At 40.9% G+C, this 21652-nt stretch overlaps 1 protein-coding gene across 1 annotated transcript; it reads left to right on the top strand.

Annotated features, from left to right (window-relative positions):
• Positions 1–5581: 5581 nt before the first annotated feature.
• CPO (carboxypeptidase O) lies at positions 5582–21311 on the top strand. The gene is made up of 11 exons (XM_013367479.3): positions 5582–5842; positions 8747–8822; positions 9210–9334; positions 11884–11998; positions 12998–13099; positions 13849–13953; positions 14570–14680; positions 15140–15230; positions 15802–16004; positions 16928–17012; positions 18228–21311. Exons 1-11 carry the CDS (start codon positions 5763–5765, stop codon positions 18494–18496), a joined length of 1362 nt encoding a protein of 453 aa, XP_013222933.2. The 5' UTR covers positions 5582–5762; the 3' UTR covers positions 18497–21311.
• Positions 21312–21652: the final 341 nt, after the last annotated feature.

The following is a 21652-nucleotide window of genomic DNA, read 5'->3' as shown; positions in this document are numbered from 1 at the left end:
GAAGGAATCTCCAGGCTGGGTCACTTCTCTATAAATTTAAGAAAAGTGATAGAGATCTGTAAAGTTAAGCAGGCAAAAAAATACGTGTGTGCATATGTGTTTTGGGGTTTCCTCTGCTCCAGTCTATGCTCAAGGAACAGTACAAAATGGTGAGTGCTTCACTGATGTCAGCAAGACGACTTAATTCTCAGTAGGCAGTAGTCCTCCTAAAAGGTAGTACTGAGGAGGATTAGGGCTGGTTTGGTTTCTGCTGATGCAGAATAAAATTGTAAAAGAAGCAGCTCCTTTTGATGAACAACCCCAAAACCTGTGAGCAATGCAAGCCACATCAATAGCCTTATTGCCAACCAACCCAGTTCTGTCACAATTGCTTCAAAGAGCTACACTAACCAGTCCTTTCCCCAAATACTACTAGCAGCAATTATATTTTTACAAAACCAGACACCAAAATACAAGCTGTTTTTACTGCGTTGTCACACCCACACGTACAGAGCACACTTTATAAATTCTTTAAGGCTCATTTGCAAAAATACACCACGAATTCTACTGAGTATGTTACGTAGAATGGACTTGCTTGGCCCAGACAAGATGCACTTTGAGATCTTCAGTCAGGTACTATTGACTTCATTAATAATCACTGAGATTCCTCAGGGACATCATAACCATTTTCAACAGATCCTCATGCTGGTCGAGGGGTTTGGAGTGTTACTCACCTTGCATAGACACACATATAGAACTGCAGGCCATACTGGTACGCTCAGCAGTGCTGGTATTAAACAGAAAGCTAAATATGTGTATCATTGATAGAAGGGAGGCCAAAGGTTAATATGAACCTGTTTTATGGCTGCAAAAGCTAATTACTTGAGTTAAAGTGGACATAGTGCATATTGTTACGTTGAAGAAATTGTATGCAAGCATATCCACACCTAATCATAAAGTATTCCAGTGTTTGTAATAGAACTCATTAAAATAATGTTGTTTTTTCTAGAATACAGTGCAGTAAGCTTGTTTTTTAAACATTAAGCAATAACAGAAACCTGTGAGCCATCCTTTACAGTTCTGATAGTAGAAATACAATAATGCTAGTTTATTTACTTACAAAAGTAATTGTTTGATTTAAAAATACAAGACGGGTTTCTTTAAAAATGCCTAATTAAAACAAACTTTAGCTTTGGCAGCTAAAGGTTTACAAGAAGTTTTGTTTCTTCACAAAATCAAGGATACTTGCCTAATTCTTGCCCACTCGGAACATCAATATAGGACCAAACACTTCCGAAAATCCCTTTCCCCCAGAGATATTTCCTTTCCCCTTTGAAATGAGAAGTTCTTTCTTATGAAGGAAAGATTTCAGGACTGGAGAAGGTGAGTGAGGAAATCGAACTGGTCTTTCTGACAGTGGATTCAGGCACATTGAAAACTGTCAGCAAATAGAACCTCTCTTATGCTCAAATTACAAGAGGGATACTTTGCAGTCGGCTTGTATGTGTGGACTTTGCATTCAGCAATTTACCATTGCACCTGAAATATACTACTAGTATTTTTTTTTAAGTTAAATTGCACAATTCTTACATAAATTCCCACAGGAATTGTATTTACATAAAGACAGTAGGATTTTGTGCACAACTCTTCCCTTCATTCCTAGAACTGAACCAATTTTGTTTGTTACCTTTTTGTAACAGGTGGTAAGTATAACCTTGATTTCAGATTGTATGTTAAAGGATCAGCTCAGGGTTCCTTAGCAGTGACATTTTGCTGTCTAAAGGATGAAGGAAAAATAACCACCCAGGTCATCTGTTATTGAGGAAAGACAATTCCCTAATAATATTCTCCTTTCATGGTTAAAGAAAATGGTGTCTGAGGAAGCCGCTCTGCACGGATATTTCCAGTTTGGGCTCTAAATATGTGAGTATGCATGTCTATAAATGCTGTAAAAACTATGGAGAAATCTTTGAAAGTATCTGAAATGTGTGTCTCTTGAAATTACTAGATCATGTACTGACTGTCAAAATAGTTCCACTAACCTAAAGCTTAAGTATCCTACATCATTTGATGATCTGCAGGACAATGCAACTAATTTTAAGATTTAAATGCTAGTAATGCCATTCTAATCTCATGCATATTGGCTGGAATTCTTTCTGGTTTACGACTACCTAAAAATCCCGAAGGTCATGTTAATGGGGTGTTTTCAGTGTAATCTCAGAGAAAGAGAGTGAGAGAAAAGCTCAACGTGACCCAGCAATGTGCGCTCAGAGCCCAGAAAGCCAACCCTGTCCTGGGCTGCATCCAGAGAAGTGTGACCAGCAGGTCAGGGGGTGATTCTGCCCCTCTGCTCTGCTCTGGTGAGACTCACCTGCAGTACTGTGTCCAGCTTGGGGGCTCCCAACATAAGAAGGACGTGGACCTGTTGGAGGGGGTCCAGAGCAGGGCCACGGAGATGGTCAGGGGGCTGGAGCAGCTCTCCTGTGGAGACAGGCAAGAGAGACTTGGGGTTGTTCAGCCTTTAGAAGCCTCCAGGGAGACCTTCTCGCAGCCTTCCAGTACCTAAAGGAGACCTACAAGAGAGCTGGAGAGGGACTTTTTACAAGGGCATGTGGTGACAGGACAAGGGGTGATAGCTTTAAACTGAAAGGGGTAGATTTAGATTAGATATAAGGAAGGAATTCTTCACCATGAGGGGGGTGAGGTACTGGAACAGGTTACCCAGAGGAGCTGTGGATGCCCCATCCCTGGCAATGTTCAAGGTCAGGTTGGATAGGGCTTTGAGCAACGCGGTCTAGTGGAAGGTGACCCTGCCCATGGCAGAGGGGTTGGGACTTGGTGGTCTCTAAGGTCCATTCCAACCCAAGCCATTTTATGATTCTATGAAAACTCAGCAAGTTGACTCTAGAAGAGAACTACCGTAACTCAGCATAGCTTGCTGTGTATTCCCTCTTATGCTGGAATTGTTGCTGGAGCTCCTGGGCCTTGAGAACAGTGCACCCTGTCAAATCACAATGAAGCCCAGATAATTTCAGAAAAACGTTTATCTCACAACGCTGTGAAAGCTGAAAACCTGGCATTCTGAGAGGAACAAAGATTCACATTGCAGACCACACAACGGATTGCTGAATATTCGTGTGCTACAGAATTAACACCATATACTTAATACTGTAGACTGAACTGGAATATTTTGAACACTGCTCAGAAAGACAGAAGTATCATTTAGTACTCATAAGAAAAGACAATACCTATAGAATAAGCTATCTCCTATGACCAGTCAATGGGAAACCGAACTGGCAATTCATTGTGTGCTTCCTCCAAGTAAAACCACAACGATAATCAGAGAATATTTTAGTAAAACAGCTAAATTATCCACCCCCCTTCTTCAGCAGAGCAGAACTCTAGGACTGCATGCAACTGTACTGACCCTACTGAGTGGTGATTCTGTCTTGGACACATACTGTGAGTTTTCTGCATCAATGAAAGAAGGAGATTTACTGGAGGATGATTTTCTCAGAATCAAGGAGATGATTTTAAAAACCGCTGATCATGTCGAATTCCATCTCGCTCTAGTTTGGTTTTTAGTTCATATGGAGTCAGCGCGGGATTTGGCTGTGAAACTGGGAAAGCTTAACATGATGAACTGACATTTGTGGAGACACAGAAGTGTGTGAGTTTTTTATCTTTTTAATAAGCTCTTTGTCCTTGAAAGTTACATGCGGCTCAGTAGGAAATCCGGGTGCAGGCAGCTACCAGGATCAAACTCACCACTATATGATAGTTGTTTAAAACATGTGGTATGCTTCAGCATAGAATCTTTAAACAAAACAGTTGTAGCTTGTGGCTGTTGCTACACAGACTGTACGCAGATACGTCACAAATAGCCGAGCATATGTGTGGTGCAAGGTTAAAACAATAACAAGCAGGTCGAATCATTCAAACACTGGAAATCACTTTGACTCCAGGCCAAAAGCTTAGCTTGAGATGATATCAGTATGGGATAAAAAGAGGATAAACTAACAGGCTTAGCAGCCAGCTTGTTGGAGTCAGCATATAGTATCTATACTTCCAGCAGGAGAGCAGATGGTCATATATTTAAGGAATCACCAGACAGGGAGTCAGGAGATCTGAATTCTATTCCTGGCTCTGCAGCAGTGTTCCTATGTCACCTTGGGGAGTCACTTTTTTCCCCTTTTTTCTTAATCTTTTAAGTAGTGGAAACAATATTTGCTTGTCTCACAGGGCAGTTGAGAGGCTAAACTGATGCTGAAAAAATGTTCTGAAGCTCTAAGCAGAATGTATGGAAAAAACTGCAAAGTAAACTTGTTTGGAAGAAAAGACATGGCGTGGTTTCATATGGCATGTTTGTGCCGTATGTTTACGCCCTTTCCTCGCCCCAGAACGTCCTGTGCCTTTTTGAACACAGTTTTCAAGGAGGGAATAAATGGATTAAGCTGCCTTCCACATTTGCTAGAAAGATAAGCAGCTGCCAATAAGAACCTGACCAAAGAACAGACTTTATTACTGAGACATTATTTATGCCCAAGAGGGCAATAGGCTTGTTGAAGTTAACTGTTTGTCCCAAGATATTTTTGCATTGGTGGCAGAATAATGTCTCTAACGGCTTTTCTTCTGAATTCAGCAGTGCTGTTTGCAAGCTGAACGTTAAGTACATACTTAAGTATTGTCTTTTATGAACAAATCTTCTGCTGAAGTCCCAAAAGAAGTCCATTTTTACATCAGTGAGAAATGCCCATGATTATTTGCACAGGACTTTCATCTAACGCCCATTAAAATCAACTAGACTTCAAAGGAATTTGAATCAAAGACCTAGCAAGCAATTGTCATTTCTTCTGAATCCTGTGCCCGTTAAGCAAAACGACCCCATCTATCTTCATCTAACTATTCAGCATCATCGGAGTAATGTTTCCACCACAGAATAAATAGCTTCTGCTTTCAGTGTGGAGGTGTAAGCTCAAATCACCATGGGATATCTTTAATCCAAGAGAGAAGCTGGGTGAAACAATTTCTTTCTGAAGAACTGTGTTGTATGTCTAACTGTAGTCTATTAAGGAAAGAATTCAACTGTTTATTTTTGATATATGAACTAAGCAAGAAATTAAATATTTCAGATAGTAACCAGCCCACTGTTTTGAGTATGTAACAAAACCACTCTTTATGACAGTGTAAAGTTCATAGTCTGTGGCCAGAGACTGATCTGGTCCAACGGAAAGTGGTTCAGATGAGACTCCAATGTCCACAATGTCCCTTCTACAGGAATGTTGGTTGTTTCTTTCATGTCTCCTTTTTGGCAGGGCAGGATTGCACTGAGAGGTCCAAGAAGTACCCCACATAGACACAGGAACAGAGCAAGGATGGAGCTTGTTTTACCACTGTTCTCTTCTTCCCATCCTGATGATTTTGATAAGCTAATCTTCACTAGCTGCCATGATCCTGGCAGGTGAGCCTTTCTTCAATGACTGCCAACTTTGTCACATAAGCTTTTCAAAGATTTGAAGGTGACATATAGAAAAATCTTCTTACCTCCTAGAAGTGCTTCAGTGAGAATGTTGCTATTTGTACTTGTTTGTGTTTTGGGGTGTGGAAGACAGTTTGGAGAATTAAGAAAAAGTAGAACTATTTTAAAGTGAAGTTAATGATTCAACGAGGGCAGGTTCCCTTTCAGGATGAGTCTATTTAACTGTATGACTAAAGTGTTCAGTCCAGATCTATCCTCCTCCTCTCTAGTCCTGCCCTGCTGGGGCTGGATTCTTTGAACAAAGATGTGGCGTTTTTCTGGGACCATCTTTTGGCTAGCGATGCTGATTCCTGGAAAACTCAGCTTGAAATTGCAATACAATGGGTGAGTGTGAACGGGGTATCGTGAAGTATTGTGCAGGCAGGGAAACTCCCAGGAACAGTGTAAGAATAATAATAACAATTATGAACTGGAGATAGGGTTACTAAGCTGTAGGCTTTGTAAGATTTGGAAAGAAAACATTAAGATGGGAAATGAAGAAAGAGTGAACCAGATCCAAGACAACAAAGATATAGCTGTAGTCGCAGGATGCACAGAATGCCCCTCAAATGCACCTCAGGATACTTTGCTTCCATTAGCTGAAATTTATTTGGCTTGGCCTCTTTCATAATGAACTATGAAATCAGATTCTGTAGGAATAAAATGCCTTGTCTGAGTATAAAGCAGGGGGAATGACTGAGCAAAATTCTTTCCATTAATAAAAGACAGCTGAGGTTATGTGAAAAAGATGGTGTCTCAAGAGCAACTCAGATACTGAACCCCCATTGGAAACCTGTAGCAATAACAAAAAAAGGGCTAATGGAGTTGATCCAGACAATCTTCCTCCCAAGGTGTTCAGAGAATGAGATTATCACATTTTTTTATTCCTGATTAATGTTTTTGAAAAGTATGAAATGTCTAGTTTTGCTCTATAAGATGTGTTATCTGCCTTGGATAATATTCAGCCTTTAGATTCGTATCAGGGACGCAGTCAGACTCTGTCCATTTCACTGGATGGAGTTCAACAGACCCATCGCAATGAGTCTTTATTTTTGTTTCTAATTGCTGTCCTGGACTGAACCTGTTGGGTACTTCCACGGGATTTAAAAACACAGTTAATATTAATAGTAACATTAATGTTAATATTAATATTTATTAATCGGATGGTCAGTGTGACTTTGGGTGAGCAGCACCTGCGCAAAGATGAAATGTTAGTAAAGCCATTTTTATTGTCATTTGCTCTGTTCAACAACTTCAATGAAATACGCGATCTATGAGCATCCAAGGAAACACAGCTCGTGCTGAGAACAGTTCTCTAATTTGGTAAGAAAGCTTAACTGTAGCATTTAAAAAACTGTTGTTCTCACGTGGTCACGTGGGCTGACTTTGCACTTCTCCACCGAGCATCCCAGTCCATAATCATGAACGAGTGTGTGCTTTCTAGTCTTAGTTTACTATTAAAACTGATTTGTCTCCACACTGGCTATTGTAAAAGGTTTATCAGTAAATAAGAGCTGGCCATCTGGCAGCAATCTGACTGTCTGGCATTTCTTTCATTTGGTGTAATTAAGACATAATGTCAATGAGGATAGAAAGATATTACAGGATATTGTTTCCCTTCCTGATAGACAAAGAGCAAAGCAAGCCCAGGCATTTAGAGAGAATAAACTCTGAACTGCAGCTGAGATGTTTACTCTCCTAGCAAAGATGTTTATCCTGCATCTATAAGGTTTTATTACAAAGATATCATGGCTGTTGTACCAAATCGTTAGCAATGCAAATGTAATCGTTTTGCCCCATAGATGAGGGTCCTATATGCTAACAGCACCTCTTGAACAAGTAGGAAACAGCCCATTTTAACTACCAAGTTCTACTTTTCTCTGTCAGCAAAGGTGATATTTCCAAGAGGGATGTAAAAAAAAGCCCAAAAAACAAAACCAAACCAAAATCCCTCTGTTTTTCAGTGCATAATGTGAATGAATAGAGAATTATATTTGTATGTATATTAAGCTGATCATTGTACATTTGTGTATGGAAGCACAAATAGATAGCAGTTGCAGTTCAGATGATGACAGCATATCACAGTGATGACCACGATGACCATGGCTTTAATAAAGGGCCATGCAAGGCTTTTGCAAAAAGAATTTCTGTTACAAAAGCTTGAAAATGCTCTTTTTTTGAACTTGTCCTGAAAAGGCTCCAAGACCCACTGAAACCAATGAAGAAGACTGTGAAGCAGCAGTTATTGGTTACTAACAAATACAAACATTTCTCAGGCTCCCCATTCTATTACATCGGTAGTGGAAAACTGCCATCTCACCTTTGAGTAATGTAATGTAGTTGTCCAAATCCACTCCTCATTGTGAAACCCTTTCATTAGCAAAGTTACACTTGGTGTCAGCCAAAGGTGATCTGAATGAAAACTGAAAAAAAAAAAATAGAAAGGAGTTATTTAATTGAATATACAGATTTGCTTTTTCTGCATTTCTAACCATTTAAATTTGTTCTTTGTAAACTCTCAATATTTTGTTCAGACTAAGCCTGCAGTAAATGAAAGTTTCATGAGGCCTCATGAAAATATGTACTCAGACACTGGATCTGTGTGTCTTTTCTAGAAATATAAAATGATCGATCCTGTATTAGAAATGTTTGTTTCCTGAGATTAAGTAAGAATATGTAATTCTGAAGACCATACTGTTCACTATTTGTGGAATAAATTTGATATTCTCATGGCAAGTAGTTTGAGAACATCTCAGGCTCTCAGCAATGTTCATTTATCATGGTTACCTAATGATTTTGCGTGCTAAAGTAGATCAGCAAAGCACCAAGTGTATCTGGAATAATTGAATAATTTCCAAAACAGGAGGACAAAAAAAAAGTGACATCTCATCAAATAACTAGTTTATGATATATTACCAATGATCTTGTTTTGGCCCTGGTCCTGCAAAGGCAGAAACACACACCAGGGCTCATGCGAACAGTTGGCTTCAGTGAAGCTGGTAGGGTCAATAAAGAATTGCTGCTAGCAAGGAAGGAGAGTTAACATAACACTCTAACAGCAAACCCACATCATTTAGTCCTGTTCATAGCTAAAACATCACAGGAATTCATCACTCAGACATGTTTTGGTTGGAACAGAGCATGTGCTCTGTCTTCCTTCTACACAACAAAATACATCCTTTTGATTTATAAATCATGGATACTTTAACCAACATTAAAACTGATCTTATTTCTCTGCTAAATTTGCAGGGATCAGGTTTTGCATATTGTGCCAGAAACATTTCAGCAAGTCCAGCACCTTCAGCATCTTTGCAGCACTTTACTGGTAAGCAGGAATAACTATGTGTGCCCAAAAACCAGAGTGGGCTTTTGGGCTGTAAAACAGATTTGCTTGTAACTTTGGAGAAGAATGAAGGTTAAAGTAAACTTTAAAAAGCTTTACCTGTTATTTTTTTCTTAGTGTAGGGTGGAATTGTCCTTCCACTACCTGTAGGACTTTATGGCAAGAAGTTAGTTTCCTTGCACGGCTCTCTGAGGCTGCTGCTCCTTATCAGTGGTGCCTGAGTCACTGCAAACACTCAGCCTTTGCTGCATGCTCTGTGAACAGATGGTTGGAGAATGGTTAAGGGGATAATTTGAAGGGAAACTTCTTCCATTTATTGATACGCAGCTACACTATCTTGATGTTTACATTTCTTTCTTCTCTGCACAGCTGGATTTGTGGAAGCCCTGGCTGCCTGAAGACATCCAGGCTGGAGAAGACCTGCACATAAGGGTCCCAGCCCCTCTGGTGCAGGAGGTGAAGGACAGCTTAGATCAGCATATGATCTCCTACAAGTATGACCTCCAATCTCCTGATGGGAAAGGCTGGCTCTAACAATCTTCCTTGCTATCACAAAAGGACCTAGTGCTTTCCAACAAACAGTCAGCAAGTGCTGACGATAGGACATAACCTTTGTTTCAAGTGCCTCCAGCTTACCTTGACCTGCCCAATGCACAGACGCTTTTGATAGACAGATACACATCTTTGAGTTTTAAAAGCACATTCCTCTATGCCATGTTTATTCACCTTCCAGCTAGTCTGGACTGAGAATTTAGAGCTGGGATCTGAGACAGCCTAATCTGTCTTGTGTCCTGCTGTTGCCTTCTCAGTGGCAGGGGATGGCACTCAGATGTATGGCTCAGTTTTTTCAGTCTAAAGGCAGGAAACTAAGTTTGGTACAACCACTACTTATAGGAGCATGCTTTGCTCCTGGAAAGCAGAGATGCTTGAACACAGGGTCCTCCGTACTCTGGAGAGCCCAAAGGTTTAATCAGTGTCACTGCAGAGGAGCGGTCTCTGCAGCTCTCCTTTTCCCTTCCCTGCCCTTTGTTGCCCCTCTGGTTTGCAGAAGAGCCCTTTCAAAGTGAATATTCAGTGGGTTTCTTCAAAGCTGCAGTTTCCTCCCCCTATCCATTCACCTGCCAGGCTGGGGAGCATTTCCTGGTACCATCCAGCCAAACAGAGACATCCCACCCCAGGACAAAGGCAGGTCCCCACTGAGCACACAACTGAGAGCCACGAGCTGCAAGAGGCTCATGGTGCTTTATCACACATGCCTGGCCACACATCATCACTAGCTGCCATGCTTCTATTAATACTTGCAACCAGAAGATCTAATCCAGTTACAGAGAGTCTTTATAAAGCCAAATGGGATTAATTAAGATCTATTCCTCACAAAGTCCCATTTCCATCTGCAACTGACTTTTTCAGGTAACCAGTTGCTAGCTATCTTTCATATAAACAGTCCTGTAGTGATTCAGGACTGGTGGCAAATGGCCTATGGACATACACTGACATTTACCAATCAAAGATAAGTTAAAGGAGGATTGGTGCCACTTCAAAGCTGTTTAGAGTAAAAGTTGATCTTGACATCCTTGCCTCTTGCTTGACAAATTCTTTTCAGTAAGTGTGATGCCCTGACAACAGAGATGGAAACAGATGAGGTGGAAGCCAGTACAAACGATCTAGCATTAGGTTTAGGTATTCAGGATTTAGACCATGATCCAGAATATATTTAACTTCTTATCTATATCAACGCTCTCAATTTCCTGATGGTTTCAAGTGATTCTAGTAGAAATTTAAAGACTAAACTGAAGTTGGCAGCTTAATAGTTGTTATAATTGTTGTTGTTTTTCCCTTGGATTGGTACCACAACTATATCCAGCTTGCATGGGGTCCTAAAGAAAGAGGACTTAAGAGTCAAGCTAAAATTTTGGCTTTGTATTGCAAAAGGGTAGAGATAAATATGGCGACGTCAGAGTTGAAGTTCCTATAACATACTCAAAGCAGAAACCACATTTTAGAAGGCAGCTGACATGCAAGGAAGGTAACGTGACAGTTAGGTATATGATACTAGAGACATAAACGACAAATTATAATCAGGACATCAATATTCTGACTGTGTCAGACTCCGAGATTTCACTTCTCCAGAGCTCTGAGAAGGCATTTTGCGTGTGTGGATTCAGTTCATGGGAATTTGCACTGCCTAAATTCTAGTTTGAAGTTCAGATGAGAATAAACATCAAAGCTCAGAGTGAAAGTCAGTTGTAACTACTCCTAAAGGATTCTTATGTGCAGTTTCCAGAAATGATGAGTGCTACCGTCAGCAGAACAGCCTATTAGCACTTCCAGTGTTTGAAATCAACCATGTTTAAGCTACCTTGGCAATTGTCTTATCGCAAGTATTTACAATGAGCACAGATTTGCAACAGCGTTACAAGGGACTGACTGCAGTGTGAAAGCACAGGGTATGATCCAAAATGCTTTGATGCTGAGGAAAAGGTCTTATTGACTCCCACGATCATGGAATCAGGCATGTTCTCTACTCATTTCTGAACTAATCTGTAGCTAAAAAGCAAGAAGAGCTTTTTGAAAGAAAAAGGGGGTTTGTTCCGATTTTTGCAAATTGCAACCAATACTTCTGTGAAGTCTTTGCAGACTAAAAGTGTCTCCATAAAATACAATGAAACACTAAGCTTAATTTTTTTCACTTTCCCCTCCTTTTCCCAAAAGGTGGCGTCTTAGAGTTTTGCCCAGAAGTGGTAAAGAAAAGAAAGATATCGATCAATTTTCTGTAGAAAATTTTCGATCTTAAAAAATAATATATATATATAGCCAAATTATTACTTCATTGTTAAAACCCAGTGAAAATCTCAGTACTTAGAACACCGTCTTACATGAAAGTAACCATTATACTGATGGCGATGAATTTGCCAGACAGTCCACAACAGAAGCAGCTAAATCCTTTCACTCATCGATGTAAGCAGTGGACCCACCATGATAATTCCACACTAATTGTTAGGGATTGTTTTCTTTTCTGTCTCTCCCCCTCCACTCCCCTCAGGGTCCTAATACCTGATGTACAGGATCTTGTGGTTCAGAGCATGGCAGGGGAGAGGAGAAGCCAAAGGCAGGTCCCAGGAGATTATGTCTACACCGAATATCATCCAATGGAAGAGGTAAAGAGGAGCCCAGCTCTGCTTGCTTGCTCTGTTACTACTATTTTGTGAATGCCACAGCAAACAACCCCGTGCTTGCAGAAAGCTCAGGTGAAGCCAGTGGAGCTCTTTCTGATTTTCTTCTTTGCAGGATTATTCCTTACTCTTTGACTATAATCTTGGCTGGGTTGAACCAAACATGAATTTGCCATTGATTTTGATTAAACGCCCTGTTCCTCCCTGACCATGCATGAAGCAGCCATATTGTTTCGCAAATAATATCCTGGGGTTCAGTTGGTTGGTTTGCTACCTTTCTACTCTATTATGCTTCATCATTATCTCTAGTATTTATTCATTTAAGCGCCAGTACGTTTGCTGCTGAGCCAAATGTGAAGTGCAATGACTATTGCAGTGAGGAAGAATAGGTGAACAGCGGGAGATCTGTAGAAAGAAGTTATTTAAGGGCTGGTTTTTGACACTTCAGGAGAGAATAATGTCATGAGGGTGGGTAGTGAAGGCTTCTTGATGCTGTGTTTCAGAGCCCAATGGGTAAGCCTGGATGAAGGCAGAACATGGTGCTGTTCTTCCTCCTTCCTGACACAGTAAAAGAGCAGAGTCAATCCTCAAGCTTATGTTGTTTGAGCTGCTGCTGAACTCAGACGTGGAAAATCAGTACTGATAGGGAAAGAGCATGTAATACCATTTTGAAAATTTGATGGTGTAGCTCCATGGCCAGTGAAGTCAACAGAAAGATGCCCAATAGGATGGGCCTGTTGAAAGAGATCCAGACTAGAGTATCAGTGTCATACTGCTGTGATGTTATCTTTTAACACCCAGTGAGACATGACCATGTGTTTGCTCAGAAGCCTTTTAAGAGCATTAAGTGATATCATGGATTGAAATAACTATGAGGGAAACATTGCTTGTCTAAGCAAAAGAAAATGCTTTAATCTGGAAACAGAGCTGGGAAAGAGAAGGCAACTCCCGCTTTGTACCAAGAATTCTCTGTGGCTATTTCAGATTTATCAATGGATGACTCAGATTCAGAACAGCAACAGGGAGCTGGTGACTCAGCACTACTTGGGCATGACAGTCGAGAATCAACCTATATACTATTTGCAGGTAAGTGAGGATCTGTCTTAAAATGAATAACATTTATCTTCACTAAAAAGTACACAGAAGACAGGATTCAGATCTTCCCCAAGACAGTGCTCATCCCAGGCCACTGAAATAACAGGAGATGGTTTCACTCCTCTACAGCACAGGAAGATTTGCCAACTTCCATATACACTATCACCATAATCTTGCTATTGCTATTATGCAAATTTATCTGAAGTCTTGTTTAGAAATACAAATCAAGCTGAAACTAGCCTGGCAACAGCTGTGTGTGAGGATAAAGAGTTTTGTTTGTTGTTTCTATTACTTTTTCCAGCATACAATCTTTCTGCTAGGAGTATTCCACAACCTTTTTTATCAGAAGCTCTAGTAAAAAATGTAGTCTTAATAATTGGGTTAGTTATTGTCTGATCTGTTCCTACTATTGAGTAGAAATAGACTCCCCGCCATCCTTTCTGAAAAAAAAAGGAGAATTTCCAAGTAAGAACAACCAGTCCTGTGAATGACTAATATAAATGAAAAAGAAATTGCTTTATTGACACTCCTGCTCAACAGACACTTTAAGACTCTTGCCCTGCAATACTACAGAGAAGGGCTTATTAAGAAGGAGAAGAGCTTGTCATAATGATGTCTGCAATAATAATGATCTCAGCTCAACAGCATATCAAGGCACATCCTTTTCTTTCTGTATTACGCTCAGCTATTTTATTGTAAAGGATCAGTTTTTCAAATGATCATTTTTTATGCTCTTTCAGATCAGTCAACCATCAGATAAAACCAAGAAGATCGTTTGGATGGACTGTGGGATTCATGCCAGAGAATGGATCTCTCCAGCCTTCTGCCAGTGGTTTGTGAAAGAAGTGAGTGCTCACTTTTCCACTTAGATAATTAAAATAAAGTAAAATATCACTTTGGATACTTCAGTTCTATTCTCTATTGTGGCACCAAGTATTGAGCTTTTTCTGTTTAAAATACAATTTCCAAAATGAATACCTGTGGAGACCTAAGTCCAAACCACAATTTGAGGTGAGATACAAGGTGATATTTCTTAGCACATTGTTTCTTCCACCTGAACTGATTCCCAAACCACTGAACTTGATAGCGATCTCTCCATTTCCCACAGTGGCTTTTGGATCAAGCCTCTTTGCATCACAAAGCCACAGTCCCCCTGGACTAAACCCCAAGATATGGTATAGCAATGTTCCACGTGTACTGCAAGTACCTGGTGTACAGGTATGCTATCATGCAGCTTTCATACCTACAAGACTGTATCCATACAAAATACACTATAACTGGATACCCTGTCACTTCATTAATGGCAAAAGGTAGATATCTCAACATATCTGGGGATCAAGTAGATCTTGGATACCGTGGTGATATCCAGGAGTGAGTGATTCACTGATGATAGTTCTAAACAGGCTCTTTCCATCGATTACCACTAGATTTTCTGCTCATTTATGTATTTTTTCTTTTCAGATTCTTCAAAATTACAAATCTGACCCAAAGACAAGCAGATTTCTGCAGAATTGGGACCTCTATGTGTTGCCAGTCCTCAATGTTGATGGCTACATCTACTCCTGGGAAACCGTAAGGAACTAGACTGAAAGTTAGATGTGCAAAGTATGCTTTGTTAATTTTAGATACAATCATACCAATTATATTTAAACAAAGAATGGTGACAGCACCATTGCTCACAGAAATCTTCTCGTGGCAGAGAAGTTTTGTTTCTTCTGGTAAATCAACAGTCACTTGAAATTACAGGCCTAAAAATTCCTAGCAAATGTCATAAGCGTTGGGAAGACAGAAGGACAAATCCCCATGATCAGTTGCTTTTGGGTGTCTCAAGATGGACTGACTTGCCTGCTAAGAGTAGATAAAATGTTCTATCATTAAGCTTTATCACTTTTGCACATAGAGTTGCCCTCCTACAATGCAAGAGTTACTCAAATGCAGAGGTCTAAAATAAAGGAGTCTTTACACCATATCATCACTAGGCCCTACGGATTATTGAGTTGTTGTTATGTATCTGAAGTTACTTCTGTTTAGGATCGCTTGTGGAGGAAAAACCGTTCTCCACATATGAATGGCACCTGCTACGGGACAGACCTGAACCGAAACTTCAATTCCTCCTGGGGCAGTAAGTTTCAAGTATTTCACATCAGCAACACAAATGTAAAGCGAGAGTAATAAATAGTCTCTGGAATAAGACAAAGTCCTGTAAGAAAGGAATGCTCATCTTGTTGGCATCAGGACAGATGTAAAAATAAAAACCTGGTTTGTAAAAATGCTAAGTTGGTGACTTTCAACTGGTATTTGTCATTGTGAGCAGAAAAATGCTGCTCATATGGCTATACCTCTAATTCACAGCATCAGCTCTAGGCAACAGTGTGGGAGTTAGTCACTTAATAGCCAATATTTGTGTTTGCCATGAATTTCAAGGAGTCTGCAGAGCTTCCCTGGCAGGTGGCACACTGTGGTGGTGTCAGAATGGTTTTGTTGCATCCAGGCTGTAAAAGAGTGTTAAATATTTCAGTCTTGTAGCAAATTTTAGTTACTACCAACAGAGTAAAATGTTAAAGTGCCACTGAGCTCTCTAGTCTCCTTTCCCACATAAATACATGCTGTAACACTCCAAGGTAGATTTCCCTTTTGTCTCTGAACTGGTGTTTTATGTCTCTCCTTTGATTTGATTTTGTATTCCTCTCCAGCTATTGGTGTTTCTTATAACTGCAGCAGTCAAACCTTCTGTGGATCTGGACCAGAATCAGAGCCTGAGACAAGAGCTGTGGCTCAGTTTATTGAAAGGAAGAAGAGTGACATTTTGTGCTATTTAACAATTCACTCTTATGGACAGTACATCCTCACTCCCTATGGTTATACAACTACACCTCCAAGTAACAATGAAGAACTGGTAGGGCAAAATGTTCATCTTTTATAACTGTGGAGAACAATTACAGGCAATAGCATGTGAGACAGTTCTATTTGCCCTCATATTCAGGGGTTTGGCTCTCAGAGTTACAGCCACTCCATGTAGTATCAGCAAGGTTTATTTACCTTAGAATTAACCCTAATCCTTCATTTTAAATCAGGAAAATTGAACTATTACAGAAAGGGTTACTGCAATGCATGGGAAGTGGAGAAGAGCAGCGTGTTCCTGCTGCATACAAGAATGCATTTGCACTTTAGGTGGCCAGCACATTGTACATGTGTGATTGTCATGATTTTGTCCAGAAAGGGTATCCCAAACATGGAGATTTTCATTAGGAGAATGGGAGCAAAGCACGCAACTACTTGTTGGTTACTGCTGCCCACAGTTTCTGAGTGTTCTAATTAGAGTTCATTAACGTGTGTTTATCAACATTCCAGTAGCTGGAGCACTAGTCAAGAGCATGAGGGACTTGGGTTTGGATTTCATAGGAGTTGTTAGAAATGTCATTTAGTGTCTGTGGCTCAGTTTCTGAAGATGGTGGGAAACAGAGTCTAAGCATAAAAAATGTAATAGATCCATCAGTGCTGTAGTCAGTCTCAGTACGCTATACAGCATGGACTCTCATTCTCCAAAATACCGCCTTCTAGCTTTGCAACAACGCACATGTCTTCTTTACCTAAACAGCAGGGTTATTTCAAAAATTTTAACATAATTTGCGTTAAAAAAAATCAAGAACAATTTGCCCAAACATTTGTAATGGGTTTCTCTGAAGTCCTGAACTAGTAATATCAAAAGTTAAAGCTGATAAATGTAGAGCTGAAAGAGACAAAAATTTTGGTGCACTCAGAATAATTGCCAAACGTGTTGGCACTGATGACAATGCTGTTCCTGCTTTGAACTTACAGATGTATGTTGCAGAGAAAGCAGCTGCTGCCCTGATGGGAAAGTACGGGACCAGCTATGAAGTAGGATCAACCTCTTTAATTTTATGTAAGTTTCTTTATGTTTCCCTTTGATTGTTCTGTTTTTCAAAGAAGAGAGTCATTCTTGTGTCACAGGCATCAGCAAGTACTGTTTTGCTGAGTTTCCTCTTTGAGTAATATTTAATGGGCCAGTTCAGTGGAACATCTAAGCAGCAGTCATTTGAATACAAGATAACACTGTATGTTACAAAGCTGACTGCAGGAAGGAAGAAAGCATTGATCTGAAGCTAGTTCCTACATGAATTCCTCACAGATCCATCACAGAGGACAGGAGGAGATTGGTGATAGATCATCCTGACCCTGCTGAAGTCAGCAGCAAAACTCCGATTTGTCTTCACTGGAGTCAAGCAAAAATTAAAATCCCAATCAGGTCTATCGTTACTCCATCAGACATTATCACATGGCAGCTGCTTGCATTTCTGTGTGAAATATGTTGGTTTCAGCCTTGTTCCCAACAGACTGGAGAGCCACATCACCAACACACCAGCACGGCTGATACCAGTTGACAGCCTTTGTGCAGAGGCCTAGAGGGCCCTAGAGACTGCCTGATAAACCAAATTTTTTCCCAGTAAGCAATAAGTCACGCTAGTCAATCAGAACAGTGGGTAGTTGGCTCCAGCACCCATGCAGTTTTGCATATTCACAGCCTCTGTCTGTGCCAGTCCCTGAGTCGCACAAGTCACCAATTGCATGAGTAATGCGGTGTGAGTATAATACAAGGTACCATGTCCACGTTACTGCAGTTTTACAGAGTTTGTGCTTAGAATGAAAGGTAGGAAAAAAGATCCACGGAGCAGATGATCAGCGATGCATGGAGTGGCCAGGTTTGTCCAAAATTATGCATAAAAACAAATATACAGAGAAATTCCAGGCAGTGTCATTGCAGGAAATGAAGTAGCAGAACAGACAAATGGCCATATATCTTTTACCCCACACTTACCACAGTAAAATGCTAAAAACACAGAATCCGTGGAACTCATCTCCTTTTATTGTGCAATACCATCTTACAGAGGATTGCTTCACCTACAAAACTCCATGGAAGACTTTTAGTATAATTAAGAAGTGCATCACCTAGAAACTCTGTTCTCCATGTCGTAGTGATAAACAGTTACTGCTTAGTTCCAAGATTCTCAATATATAATCTTGCATTAACGATAGCAAGAAGTATTTTCAAACAACTGTGCTTAATACATTTATCTCTCCTCAATTTTCTAATTCACAGACAGTAACTCAGGCTCCTCACGGGACTGGGCTCACATGATTGGCATCCCTTTCTCCTACACATTTGAACTGCGAGACAAGGGTACTCATGGATTTGTCCTACCCCCTGCGCAGATCCAACCTACATGTGAGGAGACTATGTTGGCTGTGACAACTATCATAGACTACGTTGATCAGAAGTACTTCCCAGATGGGGCTGTGACGCTGACCTCCGGCAGCCTGGGCCTGAGCCTAAGCCTGAGTATTGTACTTACATGGGCTGTTGCTTAAAAAAGGCATAGAGAACCCAGCAAGAGACTCCCATGTGAAGTATAATGTCCCTTTGAAAACGCAAAATTACATGAGTAGAGGAACTAAATGTCAAATATTTCAATAAAGGCTCATCCCACAAAACACAAGCATCCACTTGTGTTTGTGATCGCTGCACTTCAGGGAAGGAGGAAAGGACTGAGATCTGTGGTGATTTCCCAAGCTTCACTTGCTGGCTCTGCAAGAAGCCAGATGAGTACACACAGGGACAGAGCACTCCCTGGGTTTTGAGCATGTTTTCAGGGGCTCACCCTGGGTCTCTCTGGCAGTAGCAGGATGCATGTTACACTGAAATGTCCCCATACCCCACAGAAAATCAGACACCTTCCTTGACCTCCACCTTCCTTCCCTAAACTGCCACATTGGCATTTACCAGAAAAGAGAGGGCCTCAAAAGCTGGTGAAGGTCATAATCAGGCAACCATCGGCACCAGCCTGAAACAAGCTGAAGAGTTGAGCTAATGCAAGTGTGTGGGGACAGAGCTGTGGCCCTGTCACTTGGATGAAGTCAGGTTAGTGAAGATAGAAACTGCCCAAATCCTTCAAAAATACAAAAGGGAAAGGGGAAGGAAAAGTGATCCTCCTGCAAACCTGCAAGCTCACCTGGGTACCAGAGGAAAGGAAACGTTTCAGCCCATTGAGCAGGGACCCTCCAACTGAGCCACCCGAAAGGAAACAGCAAGGAAAGAGCTTCTGTGTTGTGACAGCCAACACCAGAGGGTGCAGGGCATTCACTGAAACAGAGGACACCTCGTTTAGCTGCATGCTGTCTGCTTTTGAATCCAGGAGTCTTGCATCCCAGAAATAAGTCCACCAGGCTTGGCTATTACAGATAATAGATTAATTATTTTGTATGAAATGTCTGATTTTCTTAGCGAATTTCAAGATTCCACTAAAAAATTGAAAGTGTTTTAACCAGAGATTTTTGACAAGATACTTCCAGCTTTGGGGAAGAGAATGCTCTTTTTTCCTGTGACTTCTTGAAGGCGAATGCAGATCAAGAGCTTCTGCCAGAAAACTCACAGACAAAGGACACTGAGAGGACTGAAATATAACTTTCCTCAAGTTATAAAGTACAGGGAGACTCTGACTTTACTATGATCTCACAGAGGGTCTGTGGCAGAACCTGGAAAATTATTTTGTCCAGTTCTCTTCGAAGAGAAGGACGCATAACCCTTGACCATGGTACCGTTAAAAAAAAGATAAAACCTTGCAGTATTTTTCCAAAGCTCATCTTATTGTCATTTTGTCTCTACTGTTAGTTGACAAATCTTATCTCCTGTGTTCATTGTTACCAGATTATTACCAATTGGTGTAGCTAAATCTGTCTAACTCCTGCAGGTTCCCCAGGGCTTAGTCCTTCCAGACCAACCACTCATTTGCAGTAAGTCCCGTCTGTCACTGGGCTCTGTAGCAGAAGGTGTCACTAATTAGCACTTCTCCCCACAGGAGCATCGCTCCTCAAACTTACGTTTAGTTTAGGATGGGACTTGTAAGTTTTTATGTTTGTATTTGTATATTGTGTCTTTGGAACTGTAAGAAGCAAGAGCAGTCCATCTAGCCCATGACTGTGACCTCTCCTTAAGCAAGTGGGGTTTGACCAGGAGTGTTTCGTAGCCATTTGCTGGCAAACAGCAGTGAAGTTCCCCAGTGCCACCAGCAGCAGATGGCAGTGCCCTTGGGGACCAATGCCCACACGCTCACCTTGCCAAAGCCAACCTGAGCTTGGGCTGCCACAAAGCACTTTCCAAAAGTAACCTGCGACTACTCTGGTACAAAAATGCTGTCTGTCAGGGAGCACTCACCGGATTCAGAGGTGCCGCACACCCTATATGCCCTGAGCCAGAGAGAAAGGGAGCTGCTTTTGCTGATCTTGTGTACCTTCTGATAAAATGGTTTACCACTAGAAGACACAACCAGGTGTGTCCCAAAGTTAATTAGCAGGTTTGTGTAGACTGGCTCAATCCCTCATTAGCTCCTCTTGTAATAACCACTATCGGGCAGGGGAAGATGCCACCGCAGGTGTCACTGAGGCAGGGGGATGAGGGGAGAATTTGCTTCCAGCATCCCCAGCATCCGAGAATCATAGAAATGGAGAAGACTTCGCCAGAAAAAAAATGAGTTATTGGGCAATAATCATTATCTAGAAGAATGTCTGCTGCTCTCAGCTCCTTGGATCTGTCAGCAATGACTCACCTGCTTTGCACAGAGAACCCACAGATGAATACAGGGTGTATTTTATCAGCCACGTTTTTGCAAAGGAAAATTTCAAAGAAAACCGTAGTTTGCGTATCTCTATGAAACTCCCCTTACTTCATGAATCCATTGTCTGGCTTTATCTCTCCTGCATTCCTTTGTTGCTTTCTCTGACCCTTGACGGGTTTTGCTTTATGATGAAGTACGGAAAGAGCTGCGTTCTGATTTCTTGCACATTCCGAGAAGCACAGCATTAGCCTATTGAGACAACAGCGTGACTTTCAATCTATGTGTAACACTCACGTGTAACACTCACGCAAAAGTAAGTGTTATCATGTAAAACTAAAATGTTTTTTTATTCATTGTTGTTTCTCCCCAACAATTTTACCAAGACCCACGCCCCTTGCCTTTCTCACAGTTAAACACCCAAATCATGCTTGCTTTGTTATATAATTAGTATTGTGAAGGATTATTTACTTTTGGTCATTCAGGTTACTGAATAAAAACAAGGGCATCCCTCTTCTGAGTAACAGTGTTCTATATTACCCTTGTTAACATTTTGTCTGTAATATAAAAATAAAGATTGAAGAAATAGCTATCAGTGATGCCATTCCATTTCATGCAAGGAGCTCTTCTCTGTTAATTTCTTCTCCATGCTATGTTAATTTGATCCAGTCCTCAGGCCCCTTAACAAGTTAGCAACAGTGCCCTCATTAAGGAAAACTAAGATATCACAAGGGAACTATAATATTAAATGAACGTGTGTAGCCTCATTTCATGATGGAAAAGCAAAAAACCTGAAGTTCCGAGAGGAGTGTGGGAAACACCTCTGTCTGTTGGCCTTTCTGGGGAAGCACTTGCAATGCAAGTTGTTACTTCCTGACAAACGGCTTATGCTCCAGAAATCCGCTCAAACATTACT

Source organism: Columba livia, chromosome 7 (assembly GCF_036013475.1).
Source record: "Columba livia isolate bColLiv1 breed racing homer chromosome 7, bColLiv1.pat.W.v2, whole genome shotgun sequence".
Lineage (NCBI taxonomy): Eukaryota > Metazoa > Chordata > Aves > Columbiformes > Columbidae > Columba > Columba livia.
Note: the sequence above shows the minus strand (reverse complement) of the source record. Positions and strands in the feature narration are given on the sequence as shown.